The sequence below is a fragment of the Odocoileus virginianus genome, chromosome 23 (assembly GCF_023699985.2).
Source record: "Odocoileus virginianus isolate 20LAN1187 ecotype Illinois chromosome 23, Ovbor_1.2, whole genome shotgun sequence".
Taxonomy (NCBI): Eukaryota; Metazoa; Chordata; class Mammalia; order Artiodactyla; family Cervidae; genus Odocoileus; species Odocoileus virginianus.
The window spans coordinates 10,690,784-10,704,301 of record NC_069696.1 but is presented as its reverse complement, the minus strand read 5'-3'; the positions used below and the strand labels follow the sequence as shown (position 1 = coordinate 10,704,301).

Sequence of the window (13,518 nt, the reverse complement as noted above, 5' to 3'; positions counted from 1 at the left end):
TCGGGGTCAGGATGGCACCTCCCATGTCTGGATGAGCCGAGCCAGGGAGGGGCTGCTCTCTGCGTACTGCCTCTGACATCCCCTCCCTGATGGGGTGTTTGTCCCGGGTGGGGTGAGCTTGCTATGAGGCCTGGCACGCATCCCGGCTGAGGCCAGCGGAGAACCACGCTTGGGGCCTGAGCAGAGCCCGGCGGTGGACCGGGCCGACTGAGGGCCTGGGCCCTTCAGGTGCCTGGGCTGGGCTTCCTGGATGTGGAGAGGGTGGACGGGCCCCCCTCCCCGGGCTGGGGGCGGAGGCTGCACCCGTTCTCTGCCCGTGTCTGCCACTCCACCCTGGGCAGGCCACCTCCTCTCCCGCAAGGGTCCTGAGAGGTGTGAGTCTGCATCCTGTGGATGACCCAGCCCAGACACACCCAGCCGGAGGGCGAGCCCCTCGCCCTCCCCACGGCCAGGGTGGGGAGGCAAACCAGGCAAACCAGGCAAACCCAGGCAAACCAGGCCACGGCCAAGAAGTTGAAACACTTTATTTGGTTTATAAAATTCCACATTCCGAAAGCGAGCTTCGAGCAGGGCTGAAGGCGCAGGACGCTGTTTCTGGGGTGGGGGCTCAACCCGGAACACCTCTGAAAGCTCAACCGGTCACCCCCTGGGCTGAGAGCAGACAGGCGGCCTGGTGGCTGTGGGAGCCCAGGGGGGCCCCCACCACCGGCAGTGCCTGACCCGCAGCGGCTGCAGTCCTCGGAGGGCGAGGCATCCTCATTCCGAGAGCCGCCGGCCGCTCCTCCGGCCCTGGTTGTCCTGCCACACGCGGTAGTTGAGCGCGGCCGCGAAGGCCAGCCAGGCCAGGTAGGGGTACAGCAGGCTGGCGGCCGGCGGGCTCACCTGGTGCCAGGCCATGGCCGTGGCTGCTGCCATGCCACCGGTCAGCAGGAGGTCCACAAAGGCCTGCAGAGACGAGGATGGGGAGGCCTGAGGTGCCACGACCCACGGGGCGGTGTGTCCCAGCTGCCCGCTAACCACAGCAGCGGAGGGAACTCTCCAGCCGCCTCTCAGTGACCTGGCCAGGGCCCGCGCCCATCCTCTGCCTCAGCTTCTTCATCTGTAAAATGGGAACCATCACCCTTGCCTGACTCTGCCACATGGAGGGGTGCACAGCATCAGCCATAAGGTGGGCTTTCCAGCACCCAAGGCCCCTAAATCCACGAAGCTTCAGTCAGAGCCCCACAAGGCTTCCTTCATGGAGGAGAAGCAGCTGAGGGGCACTGGTCCCCTAAGAGCTTCTGTGTTTTCTATTTTTGGCCACACCCCGTGGCATGTGGGATCTTAGTTCGCCAACCAGGGATCAAACTCAAACCCCCTGCATTGGGAGTGTGATGTCCTAACCACTGCACTGCCAGGGAAGTCCTAAAATATTTATATTTATTTGGCTGCATTTGGCTTAGTTGCAGCATGCAGGATCAGGTTCCCTGACCAGGGATCAAACCCGGGGCCCCCTGCATTGGGAGCGCAGTCTTGCCACTGGACCACCAGGTAAGTACCTTCCACTAAGAGCTTGTGAATGGACCAGGAGCCATATGCCTCCCCTGCCCCCCACCTTTAGATCCTGGGCCTGGGGGACTGGGATATGGTACCCCATGTCCCCCCATGGGGGGCCCATCTCCAGGGACCAGGGAGACAAGCCAAGGCCACACTTACCCAGCCCATTTGTCGAGCACCGAAGAAGAGGGGAGGCCATGCCCAGTTCAGAGCCAGCTGCCCAGCGTAGAGGCCCAAAGGAACCACCGCCTCCTTCGAGAAGCCCCCCAGCTCTTTCCAGATCATGTAGGAGCCATACCTGAAACAGAGGCTACTGGTCAGGGCACCAACAGGGAAGAGGCCAGGGGCCTCCCTGGAAGGCAGGAAGCCACACTCACCTCTGAGACCACGGAGTGATGACTCAGGCATGCCCTGCCACCGACTGCTGTGTGACCTCAAGGAACTTGCTTAACCTCTCTGGGCCTTTGTCACTCATGGGGTCGCTGCGGACATTCTAGTTAATATGTTGGTGGTGCTAAGGGCAGTACCTGGCTGCCCTTAGGACAGGTACTCAATAAATAATTGAGTAGGACACTCAATAAATAACTGACATCATCATCATCAGTGTTGTCAAGAGTGAAGCATGTACAGAGGCATGCAGGTGAATGTGCCCTAGGGGGTTTGGGGCTGGGCCTTAGGAGATAAGGTGAGTTTGCCAGGGTTAGGCCACAACTATGTAAAGGTTTAGGCCCATAGACCTTCCCTGGTGGCTCAGATGGTAAAGCATCTGCCTACAATGTGGGAGACCCGGCTTCAGTCCCTGGGTTGGGAAGTTCTCTTGGAGGAGGAAATGGCAACCCACTCCAGTATTCTTGCCTGGAAAATCCCATGGATGGAGGAACCTGGTAGGCTACAGTCCGTGGGGTCGCAAAGAGTTGGACACGACTGAGCGACTTCACAGGCCCATACGGGCTTCCCTGCTGACTCAGACAGTAAAGAATCTGCCCACAATGCAGGAGACCTAGGTTCGATTCCTGGGTTGGGACGATGCCCTGGAGAAGGGAAAGGCTACCCACTCCAGTCTTCTGGCCTGGAGAATTCCAGGGACTACATAGTCCATAGGGTCGCAAAGAGTCTGACACAACTGAGCAACTTTCACTTCACTTCCACATTTACACATGCAGGCACCTCTCTGCAAGCATTAGCTCACTCATCCACCATGAGGTGGGCAGGACTGTCACCCCCATCTCACAGGTGTGGAAAGTGAGGCGCAGAGGGGAGAAGTGCTCAGAGTTCTTGGCAGGCTGTCGGGAAATGAGTCTGCTTTTGAATCCAGCTAGTCTGAGGCCAGAGGCTGAGCTTTCTACTCTGAGAGGTTTGCCGAGTTCCGCAAAAAGAGAGGTGATGCCAGACGAATGCTCTATCGGAATCTCGATGGGGAGGGGAGGCCTGGAGGCTGGAGCAAGTGGAGGCAGCAACAGTGGCGCCTCTGGACCAGGACAGTGAGGAGAAAGCGGGATGCGGGAAGAACATAGGCCAATGGTGCAGGGCCCGGGGCTGGAAGAGGGCGCGGCCCGGCTGACACTCAGGCCTCGAGGACCGTCTTACTCCCATCAGGAGCCTGGGGCATCGGCCCGGTCTCTGCTCTCTGCCCCCTGCAGTCCCACTGGGCTGGCACAGAGCCTGCGTGTGGGAACATTGCAGAGGACGGTGGGAAGCTGACTAGTCTCCTGGGTGCAAATCCCGCTGCAGCCGGCAGGGCGCGCCCTCCCCCACCCAGTCCAGCTTTTCCCTTGGCACCTCGGGGGTCACGTCCAGGAAGGTCTGTGGGGCCCCTACTCCATAGCCCGGTGTCCTTGGGAGGTCTCTTGTCAAACGAGGGGTCGTGAATCCTACCAAAGGCAAAGCCTGACCCCAGGCGGATGCCCAACAAACTGCTGTTGCAGTGACTGCTATTGATCTTGGAAGCATCCGCCTGCCCACGTCTGCACTTTACACACGGGGCCGGCCTCTCCCTGCAGTTGTGAAAGCAGCCAGAGTGCCAGTACGGGGTTGCCGCCCCTTCCAGGAGGCCTCAGGGGGAAGCGTCCGGTTGTGCAACCAACAGGCCTCAAGCTTTCTCCACTTTCACTTGCCAAACAGGGCTGGGAAACGGTGCCCGCTTCCCCACGGGCACCTGGAGAGTTCACCTCCGGAGGAGACGCTCAGGCCTCGGGCCTGGGCCTCCCCTGCCCCGCCTGCCCGGCAGGTGGACAGACCCAGGGGCCACGCCAGCGCCTGCGCCCACCTACCCCATGGCCGAGTAGAGCGTGCCCCAGATGGGGGCCAGGATCCAGCGGGGCGGGTGCCAGGAGGGCTTCTGCAGGCTGGCGTACCAGCGGAAACCCTCTCCGCGGATGTACTGGGTGCCCAGGAAGCCCCCCAGACTGGGCACCAGCGTGAAGCCCACGGCGGGCACCCAGGGCGGGGCCATTGCGGCTGCAGCTGCTGTTCCGGAAAGTTCTGAAAGAGAAGACAGGGCTGGGGTGAGAGATGGGGAGGCTGCCGAGTGGGGGTGGGGCCTCCCCTGGCATTTCCTAAGGACCTCCCGTGAGCAGATCTGCAATGGGGCTGTTACCAGCCCCTCACCCCTCATGGACTGACCAAGCAATTGATGGAACAAGCAGAAGGTGCAGAAAAGACGTGCGAGGCTGGGGGGTGGGGGGTGGTGAGTTCACCCTACAGCCTGCGGCGCCCCAGCCCAAGAGCTCCCGGGAACACACTTCCACCCAAACTCAGGCCCCACCCACAAGACTGCCCTGATGGGCAGGTGCCCCCAGGCGCCCCTGCCCGCTGCCGGCTCCACGCCGGCCCCTGCTCCAGCTGCCAGGCTCCTCTGCTCTAGCACCCTCACCCTTGACCTTGGGTCTCCTGGTAAATGACCCCTCCTCTCTGCCACCTGATTCAAGGCCGTCTGGGTAGCCTCCACCAAGAAGGCCATCCAGCCCTTCCTGCCCAGGCCGAGTGCTGGCCCGGGCTCTACGAGGCTGCGTCAGTCCACACCTGCACGCAGAGCTCCAGGACGTCCCATTCAGTCACTCATTCACGCAACAACTTGTATCAGATAGCTTCACTCGAGTCCCCACTCCCCACCAACGTACTGAGAAAAGTCAGTCACTCAGCAGTATCCAACTTCCCTCGCGACCCCACGGACTAAACAGTCCATGGAGTTCTCCAGGCCAGAATCCTGTGTGGGTAGCCTTTCCCTTCTCCAGGGGATCTTCCCAACCCGGTGACCTCCGACAAAGGACGGGACATCAGCGTCCCGACCTGGGTCCAGCCCAGTGGGGGTATCTCTGTGTACAGGTGTTTCACCATCAGCCCACAGGTCTGCCCTGAGATCGCCTCCCCTCCCCTGTGTTCAGAGAGGGAAAGCAGCCTGCCTGGGGTCACACAGCACTCTGGGGCCAGGCTCCGCCCAGATCGAAAACCTTAAGGTTGGGGTGAAAAGGGATGGAGTTGGCTGGTGAAGGGCCCTCAGCAGCCCTGAGAGGCTGGCAGGGCTCAGGGCAGGCGTGCTGCCGACACCGCCCCCAGGGCTGGAGCCCCCCAGGCAGGGGCCGAGGGGACTCAGTCTTCGGGTCGCTCCACTCCCCATTGCGCGGTAGCCCCCAGGTCTGCACTGAGGACCTACCGGGCGCCGGAGAGCTGAGCTCACTGGGGCCGAGAGTCCAGCCGGCTGCACGCTGGGGGCCAGTGCTGCCTGGATGTGCCATGGGACCCCCAAACCTATCAGCACCCCTGACTGGGCCTCGGTTTCCTCATCACAAAATGAAGGGCCCGAGCTCCCGCTCACACACCCTGACTCCAGTTGGAGGGCCCGGGGTGTGTGTGGGAGATAAGCCCCGGAGCAGGACTCGGTTCAGCACACTTGCTGGGTGGGGGCTGGGCACCACAGTGGGTGGAGGAGAAGGGGCCCAGACCTCAGAGCAGGCACCCCAACCCGGGGTCAGAGAGAAGAGGGTTCACGAAGGACAGGCAGCACTTTGTCCCAGGACATGGGAGGGGAGAGGGGCCAGAAGGCACCAGGCAGGAGGGGCAGGCAGGTGCAGAGACCAGGCTGTGCCCACCCGCAGGCAGCAGGGAGCCCTCAGGCCGCCGAGTGAAGGAAGAAGACTGACGGGGGCAGAAGGGCAGCTGCTGGCCTGGAGCACCGCGAAGCGCCCGAGATGCAGAAGCAAGCTCAGTGCCCAGCACCGGGGACTGCAAGGGACGGGTCAACCCCGAAGTCCAGCTTGGCGGACTCTTTAATAACGTGACAACTGTCCTTAATATTCAGTGCAGAAAGCAGAATATAAAATAGACAACAGAATGATCCCAATTTTAGCAAAAAATAGATAACATGGATATGCATTTTAAAGACGGACCTCCCTGGAGGTCCAGTGGTTAACACTCTACCTTCCAATGCAAGGGGTGTGAGTTCTACTTGCTGCAGGGTGTGGCCAACAAAATTTTTTTTTAATGTAACAAGCACGTGAAGACGTTAGCAGCCGTCATCCCCCTAAAGCGAACACCTCCTGGGAACCGCTGTAAGCCCGGCCCGAGCACCGTCCTTTCTGACCCTGCGAGGGGCCCACACCATCTTACCCGCCCTGCCCACAGACCCGAGGTGCCAAGGGCGGGGGCAGTTGCCCAGGGCGCCTCCACAAGCAGGTAGCTCGGGAGACTAAAGCCCCCCGCTCGCCAGCAGGACTTAAGATGCTCTGTTATTGTTTTCCAAAATGTCTATAATGAGCACACTTTTAAACAGTCAGCCGCATGCCACAGCTTAAGATCCCACATGCCGCGACTGAGACCCAGTGCAGCCAAATAAATAAAGAAATATTAGAAAAAAGTAAAAGGAACAGTCGGAGGGTGTTAGGCATCTGGCAGATTCCGGCTCTGCCATCCAGTGAGTGATTGCTCCCTCCCCGGGCCTCAGTTTTCTCACCTGTGGAATGGGGCCAGTGAGCCCACCCCACCCCCACCCCCCACGATCGCTGCACAGGTGAACGGTGAGGTTAAACACTGCCCAGGGCTGGCTCCTGATAGGTAAGTCAGCCCTTGTTTCTCCCTCACCCCCTCCCGCCCACCCCTCCGGTTTCCAGGGGCATGGAACTGTTCCTGGGGCGGGGGTGAGGATCTGATCTCACTACAGGACAAGGCCCACCTCTGCCGGGTCTAGGAGAGCTCTGGCCCAATTCCAGAGGGACGTGGAGCCCGGGGACTGGCCACCACGGTGTCACTTGAGCAGAGCCCAGGCCAGCTTAGCTGCTCTCTCGTCTACACCACCCTGCTCGGCCTGTTTAACAGACGTGCTGAAACCACAGTCAAGTGGCAGCCTTTGGGCAACCATAATGAGCTGCGTTCAGGGCCTGAGGGCTCCCCGGACCGTGACGTGGGCTGGGCAGGTGGAGGGCTTCACCCCACACTGACTCTCACACACAGACAGGCACACCGAGGCCCAGGGGCGGGCCGGGGGTCAGACCCAGAGCCGGGCCAGAGCTCAGGCCTCCTCAGGATGACCGTACACACCTGCCCCCAGGACAGTCCCAATTTATGCCCACCCATTCATTTGTCCCAAATGAATGACTCCCCCCGCCAGGAGTGTCCCTATTACAGGTGACCAAGGTTAATTCCACCAGTATAAGACACATGTCCCAGTTCAGCGAGGTGGACGCACTCACTGTGGTGTTCTTGCCACAAATGCAAACTCGGGTCCAGTCATGAGAGACTGTCACAGTCCCGGCTGGAGGAACATCTGACCACACACCTGCCCTGCCCTCCAGCACTCTTGAAAAGGGTCAGTCACGGAAGGCAAGGAAAGACAGAAGGATACATCACTGACTAAGGACAAATAACAGCTAAACAGAGGTGCGATCCCGGGCAGACGGTGTCCTGGGCCAACGGATCAGATTGTGTTAGCAGGGTTACAAACAGGGTGTGAATTTCCTGGTCCAGGAAGGGAAGCCGGGTGAAGGGTGTGTGGCAACTTTGTACTACCCCTGTTCTTTGCCGTAAGTCTAAAATTGGTCCAAAATAAACATTTTTTAAAAGAGTATCCTGCTTTGGACACAAATTTTCATCACCTCCTTGTTTCTCCCTACATTCATCACAGCATCAGTCCCTAACCTCCACCCCTGGCCCCAGACGCCCCACCTGCCACCAAGGCCTCTCAGAGGCTCCTGACCATTTGGTTTTTATTTCCTGTTGCTTGTGATTCATTTAAATGAAAGGAACACACACACAAGAAACCATTTTAAAGTGCACAGTTTGGGGCAAATTCATACATTCCCAATGTAGTGCAACCATCTATATTAAGCTCCAAAACATCCTCATCACCACCCAAAGGCTCCAGCACCCATGAGCGGTCACTCCCCGGTCCTCCTGCCCCTAGCCCCTGGCAACCACCAGCCTGCTTCCTGTGTCTACAGATTGGCCTTTTCCGGACATTGCACCTAGATGGAACCACGCAATTTGTGGACTGTGGGGTCTGGCTTCTCTCACCGAGCGTGTTTTTGAGGTTTATGAACATTGTGGCCTGTGTCCATACTTCTCCCCAAGGTGTCGTGGGCAGGTGTCACCTAATCACAGCACCCAGCCGGTGCCCAGGAAATCCCCAGCGTGCCAGCTGACGGGGCGGGAGAGCCCATCACCCTGGCCCCTTGCTGGGCAGAACAAGCAGAGGCCCAGGAAGGGGTGCTGGCTCTCCCAAGGCCACAGTGACAGAGCTCGGCTTGAACCCCACGCTTCTGCCCACCCGTCCAGGCTGCTATGCACCGCTGGACCAAGGGGGTTAATGGGTCTGCCCAGGCCTGGGGTCAGAAGACAGATAGCTCAGATGCCCACGTGGAGACAGTCAGACAGAGAGCTTCCTGGGGCCTCATGGGGAAGGCCAGGCTCTTGAATCATCCGATTAGGGGACCCACCAGGCTGAGTCACGCTGGGCTGGGCAGGGCTGGGCAGGGCAGCTGGCCCAGGCAGGCCTGAGAGGGAGCCACTCTGTGATGGGGTTGTTGTTCAGTCGCTCAGTCGTGTCTGACTCTGCGACCCCATGAACCGCAGCACGCCAGGCCTCCCTGTCCTTCACCAACTCCCGGAGCTTGCTCAAACTCATGTCCGTTGAGTCAGTGATGCCATCCAGCCATCTCATCCTCTGTCGCCGCCTTCTCCTCCTGCCCCCAATCTTTCCCAGCCTCTCTTCCACTGAGTTAGCTCTTCGCATCAGGTAACCCAGGTGTTAGGGTTAGGGACCACCAGCGGTCAGGAAGGGGCTCAAGCAGAAGGGCAAAGCCACCCACCTGTCCTTTGTCTGCTTCCGTCAGAGGGTGACTCAGGGCCGAACTTTGGGTCCATCTCCAACTTTCTTGGAGCTCTGCTTTGGGCCTCAGTTTCCCCTGACATCAGGGGGCTACCACTTGCCCTGCCTGCTTCACGGGGTCATGGGGAGGCTCAAGGGATGGGAGGGTCAGGGTCGGAGGCCACGCGTCCCTGCAGAAGACCCAGCCTCATGGCGCAGACCCAAGGCTGAGAAAATGTCAGCTGGTCCGGTCCATCAGCCAACACTCAGGGGATGAAAACGCTTCTGAAAGGCCCCACCCCTGAGGCCTGAGGCCACTGAATCCGAGACCAAGAAGGCCAAGCAGAGCACTCAGGCCCTGGGTTCAGGAGAAGGCGCTTGGCCTCTGGGAGTGAGCAGGGTGGGAGGAGCTTAGCGGAGGCCCAGGCTGGGCTCACACTGGGTCAGCATCGCTCCACCCAGCTTCACAGCAGCCACCGGGGAGGGGCCAGCCGCCTCTCAACTCGGGCCCTGAGGCCCACACCGTCTCGGCCTCTGGCCTCCGTGGTGCACAGCACGCTCCAGATGAGGAAACCAAAGCACGGGGCGTCCCAGAAGCTTCCAGGCCTGGGTGACCCTGAAGCCCACGCCACCCCTCCAGGCCCTGATCTGGGAGCCTGCTGGCTCTGGGTCATACAGCCAGTCATGATGAGGGCTGGGCCACCTCCCCTCCGCCAGCCTCCGCCTCCAGCCTGACAAGACCTGCCCCAGAAGCCCGCCAGGTCCAGGGATGTGGGGTGAGCCCTCAAGCTCCCCCCACCCACCTCAGCCACTCCACCCTCTGCCTGTACGCCAGAAGATCCTGTCTCCAGCCTCAGGGCCAGTGTGCCATCCCCCGAGAGGCATCAGGTCCCGACTGGGCCCGCGGGCAGCAGTTTCAGGATCTGAGTCCTCCCGGCCCCCCTGGGGCGAGACCCGGGCTCTCTGGTCCTAGTGATGCTTCATTCCTGGGCTCTGTGTCCCCATCTGCGAAGTGGGGGTCGAGCCAGTGGGCCTCTGGAGGAGCCCTCTGCTCTCTGCGGCCAGAGAAAGCAGGGGACAGAAACCGCTGCCCAGAAACGGAGCAGAGTTCTGCCGTTTCTCTGCTCCCCACCCCCAAGGCTGTACCCTCCCAGGCCTTATCTTTCCTGCAAGCCACCACCGATGGTCCCAGAGACTTGTTTTAAGGCTCTCCCCCTCTTTTTTTTTTAATGACTCACAGCTAATCCTCCTCAGAATAAGCTCTGTTCATCTTTTTCATTATGAAAATATCCAATGTAACAGACCACACAGATCTAAAAGAGTCTGCCTCCCGCTGGAAACCCAGCCGGTGTGGGATGGGGGTGGTGGGGGCTGGGGGTGACTAAAGGGAATCTGCTTTATGGAGAATGACTAATTTCTTTAAGACAGAGAGCATACACAGTCATTGCCAGCACAATCAAAAATAAGTCACAGGAAATACAAATGAGAGGCAGATTCAAAAATGAAATTGGGAAAAGTCAAAAGCGTAGGCAGCAGAAAGGAGGCTTGCCCTCTGGCAGTGCCCCCCAAGCCCCCCCACCCCTCTCCCTGGCAATCCACTGTCAATGGTTTCTGGTTTCTGCCAGATCCAGCCAGATACCATTCAGTCGTGGGCGGGCGGGCAGGCACGTGTGTGTACACACATACACACACAGACACACTCTGCAGGCAGACAAAGTGGCCTCTGGGCTTGCACTGTGGAGGCAGCAGGGCTCTGCCATCGGACCACGAGAGCATCGGAACCCTGGCTGCCCTGCTCTGAGCCCCTGGGCCATGTGCTGGGTAAGCGCGTCAGGCCCCCACTCTGTTCAAAGTCTCCCCTGGACGCCTAGGATTCCCACTGAGCACCCCCTGGGGGTGCTGAGCCCCTGTTTCCCTGCTCTCCAAAGAGGCTGGCCGCCTCCCCTCCCTTCCTTCCCCAGCTTCTTTCCTAGCCCAGAGCTACCGGGCAGGGGCAGACCCTGCCTGTTGCTGGGCCGTGTGGGGTGCCCACACCTCACAGAGACACGGGGGCCCGTGGCCTTGTGCGCCAGACACCCTGGGCCATGCTCCTCGTCCACAGCCTCCTCCCTAGACCTGACCGTCTTGGAACAGCCTCAACCCCATCCATATACCCAGGGGAGGCTTGAGTCCTGGTCCTCCTGCCGTCCACTCCAGAGCATGTGGCCAGTACCAGGGACCATCATACTTCATCAGGCCAGCGGAGAGACTCCCAACCCAGGCCAGAGCATGGGGCCTTTGCCAGGCTGCTCTGGCACTCAGCATTGTGTCTATAGCTGGAACCCTGTAAGCTATAAGCTGTAAGCTGACAGGGCAGAACAATCCCCAGGAAAGAACCAGGCATGGCTCTCTTGACACAAGAGAAACCATTTTAGGACTGAGCCGTTTCGTGATTTAAGCCTGGCCAGGGTGCTTTGCCCTTGAACAGATCCCAGTAATAATCTTAAGGGAATGAAAGAACAAACAGGCAAATGAAGTAACAACAGCAAAGATAATAAGTCAGTTGTGAAGACTCCCAGTAGTTTCAGTGGTGAAAGTTAGCCTGAAACACTTTTTTTTTTTTCAGCTGTTTTGCAGAATTTCATCCCCACCCTCGCAATCCCCACTCCCAGCCAACAGATCGACTGGAACCTAAGGAACCAGAAGTTGACCTTTGCTGATCCTTTGTGATTTCAACCAACAGAAGCTTGGACATTACTGAGCTTTGTCCCAGTTCTATGAATTCTCCTCCACTCAAGCCCCTTTATGAATATGCATGGATGCTTAGCTGCCTGCAATACAGGAGACCCGGGTTTGATCCCTGGGTCAGGAAGATCTCCTGGAGAAGGGAATGGCTACCCATTCCAGTATTCTTGCCTGGAGGATTCCATGGACAGAGGAGCCTGGCGGGCTACAGTCCATGGGGTGGCAAAGAGTCGGACGTGACTGAGTGACTAACACACGCATTTTGCTGTAGGAGGAGATACTGCCTTGGGAAAGCTGCAAGACCCTCTCCTTGGTTGTTGCAAGTAAGAACTCCTTCATTCTCCTCATCTCTGGCTTGGTTGTGCCTTTTGGCTGGGCACCCACCAAGAGGCAAACCCAGTCATCAGGGAACACCACACCCCTGCCACCAGGGCTCCCAGCTCCTCTGCAGCGGAGGCAGCTCGCAGGCAAGTCCGGAGGGGCTCTGCCCAGCCAGAGGCTCAGGCTGCAGTTCACCTGTGCACCTGAGCACCAGCCACTGGGATCTAGGGACCCGGTTCTAAGGCTCCGCAGGGCCTTCACTGGCTTTGAGCGAATGACCTCCCCCTTCGCCTGGGTTTCCTCCCGTAGAAATGGGGTGTCTCAAGTGGATCAGGAGCACGAGGTCTCCCTGGCATTTTGTAATCCTCAAGTACCCGGCTCTGCCACGCCCGCCCTCTGCCGGCCTCAGCGGCTCAGCTAGGGAATGGGCGGGAAGCAGGGGTGCCTGGCCCCCGGTGGGGTGCGGCAGGGCGGGGTTGCCCAAGGTCCCCCTCCCGCGCCCCCCAACTCGCCAGGATCCCGCAGCGCAGGAACGCGAGCGCGGAGGCCAGGACTGGGGTCCCTGCCGCCCCCGCCGCCCCTCCGGCCGATCCGGGTCAGAGGCTACCCCGTGGCCTCCCGCCGCAGTTTCCCCTCGGACCCCGCGCCGGCTGGAGGGTGATGTCTGGGGTCGCTCCCCGAGGGGGGCCCCCTTCCCGCCACCCCCTTGGCGCCTCGTCCCCACTCACCAGCGACGACGAGGACTCTGCTCCGGGAAGGGCACTGCGCGGCGGGAGGTGACGGCCCTTCCCGGGGCCGGCCCCGCCCCGCCCCGCCCCGCCCGACCCCGACCCCGCCCGGCTTGGCTGGAAGCCCGGGCGGCGCCGCCCACAGCCCCGCGGGTCCCGGCGCTCCCGCCTCCGGCCGACGCCTCCCCCGGGCGCCCACAGCTCCGCGGATCCCCGCGGGTCCCCGCGCTCCAGCCTCCGGCCTCCGCCTCCCCCGGGCGCGAGCGGGTCTCGCGGCCGCTGCTCCTCCCCGCGGTGGCCGCGCGCCGCGCAGACCCAGCCGGCGCTGCAGGCAGGTCCCTTCTCTTGAGCCTCATTTTTCCCGTCTGTAAAATGGGGCGATAGAGGCCACCGATCTCAGAGAGGGGAATTGCAGTGCCTGATGGCAGAATCCTAAACAGCCTCCTACACAGCTGCCGTGGACCCCCATCTCTGGAGGGGCACCCCAGTTCCTTTAGCAGTTGCCCCAGGACAGAAGGCAGAGTGCACTCTGAGTCTGGGCTTAGCTGCCTTGTGGCTGGCTCGCTCTGCCTCCATCCCCTCATCTGTAAAACGGGCCCAGCGTGGTGGGACTGAGGAGGATGCCACGTGGTAATACAGGAGACCACAGAAGCTGGACATTCAGTGAGCATCACAGCCCAGAGGTGGCCTCCAGTTTGCCAGGGTCTCTCTGATGAGACAGCATGTCCAGGTCTGGACCTTGAGCACCTCACCACTTCATCTGCTGGTGCTGCTTAATTGCTGCAGCCCCAGGCCTGTCCTGGCCCCCTTGGCAAACTTGGCCTGGCAGGGCCCCAACCACAATTGCCCACACTGGACACTGGAGGCAGGGAAGCGGGGGACAAGGTGAACTCTGCCTGCTTCCCCAGGGCT

General features: G+C 60.3%; 1 protein-coding gene across 1 annotated transcript; it reads right to left on the bottom strand.

Moving 5' to 3' along the window:
- Positions 1-509: 509 nt before the first annotated feature.
- TSPO (translocator protein) lies at positions 510-12,712 on the bottom strand. The gene is made up of 4 exons (XM_020883035.2): positions 12,607-12,712; positions 3,807-4,017; positions 1,696-1,834; positions 510-945 (listed from the first exon to the last, which is right to left on the bottom strand). The coding sequence occupies exons 2-4, from the start codon at positions 3,986-3,988 to the stop codon at positions 757-759; spliced, it is 510 nt and encodes a 169-aa protein (XP_020738694.1). The 5' UTR covers positions 3,989-4,017; positions 12,607-12,712; the 3' UTR covers positions 510-756.
- Between the last annotated feature and the right edge of the window lie 806 nt (positions 12,713-13,518).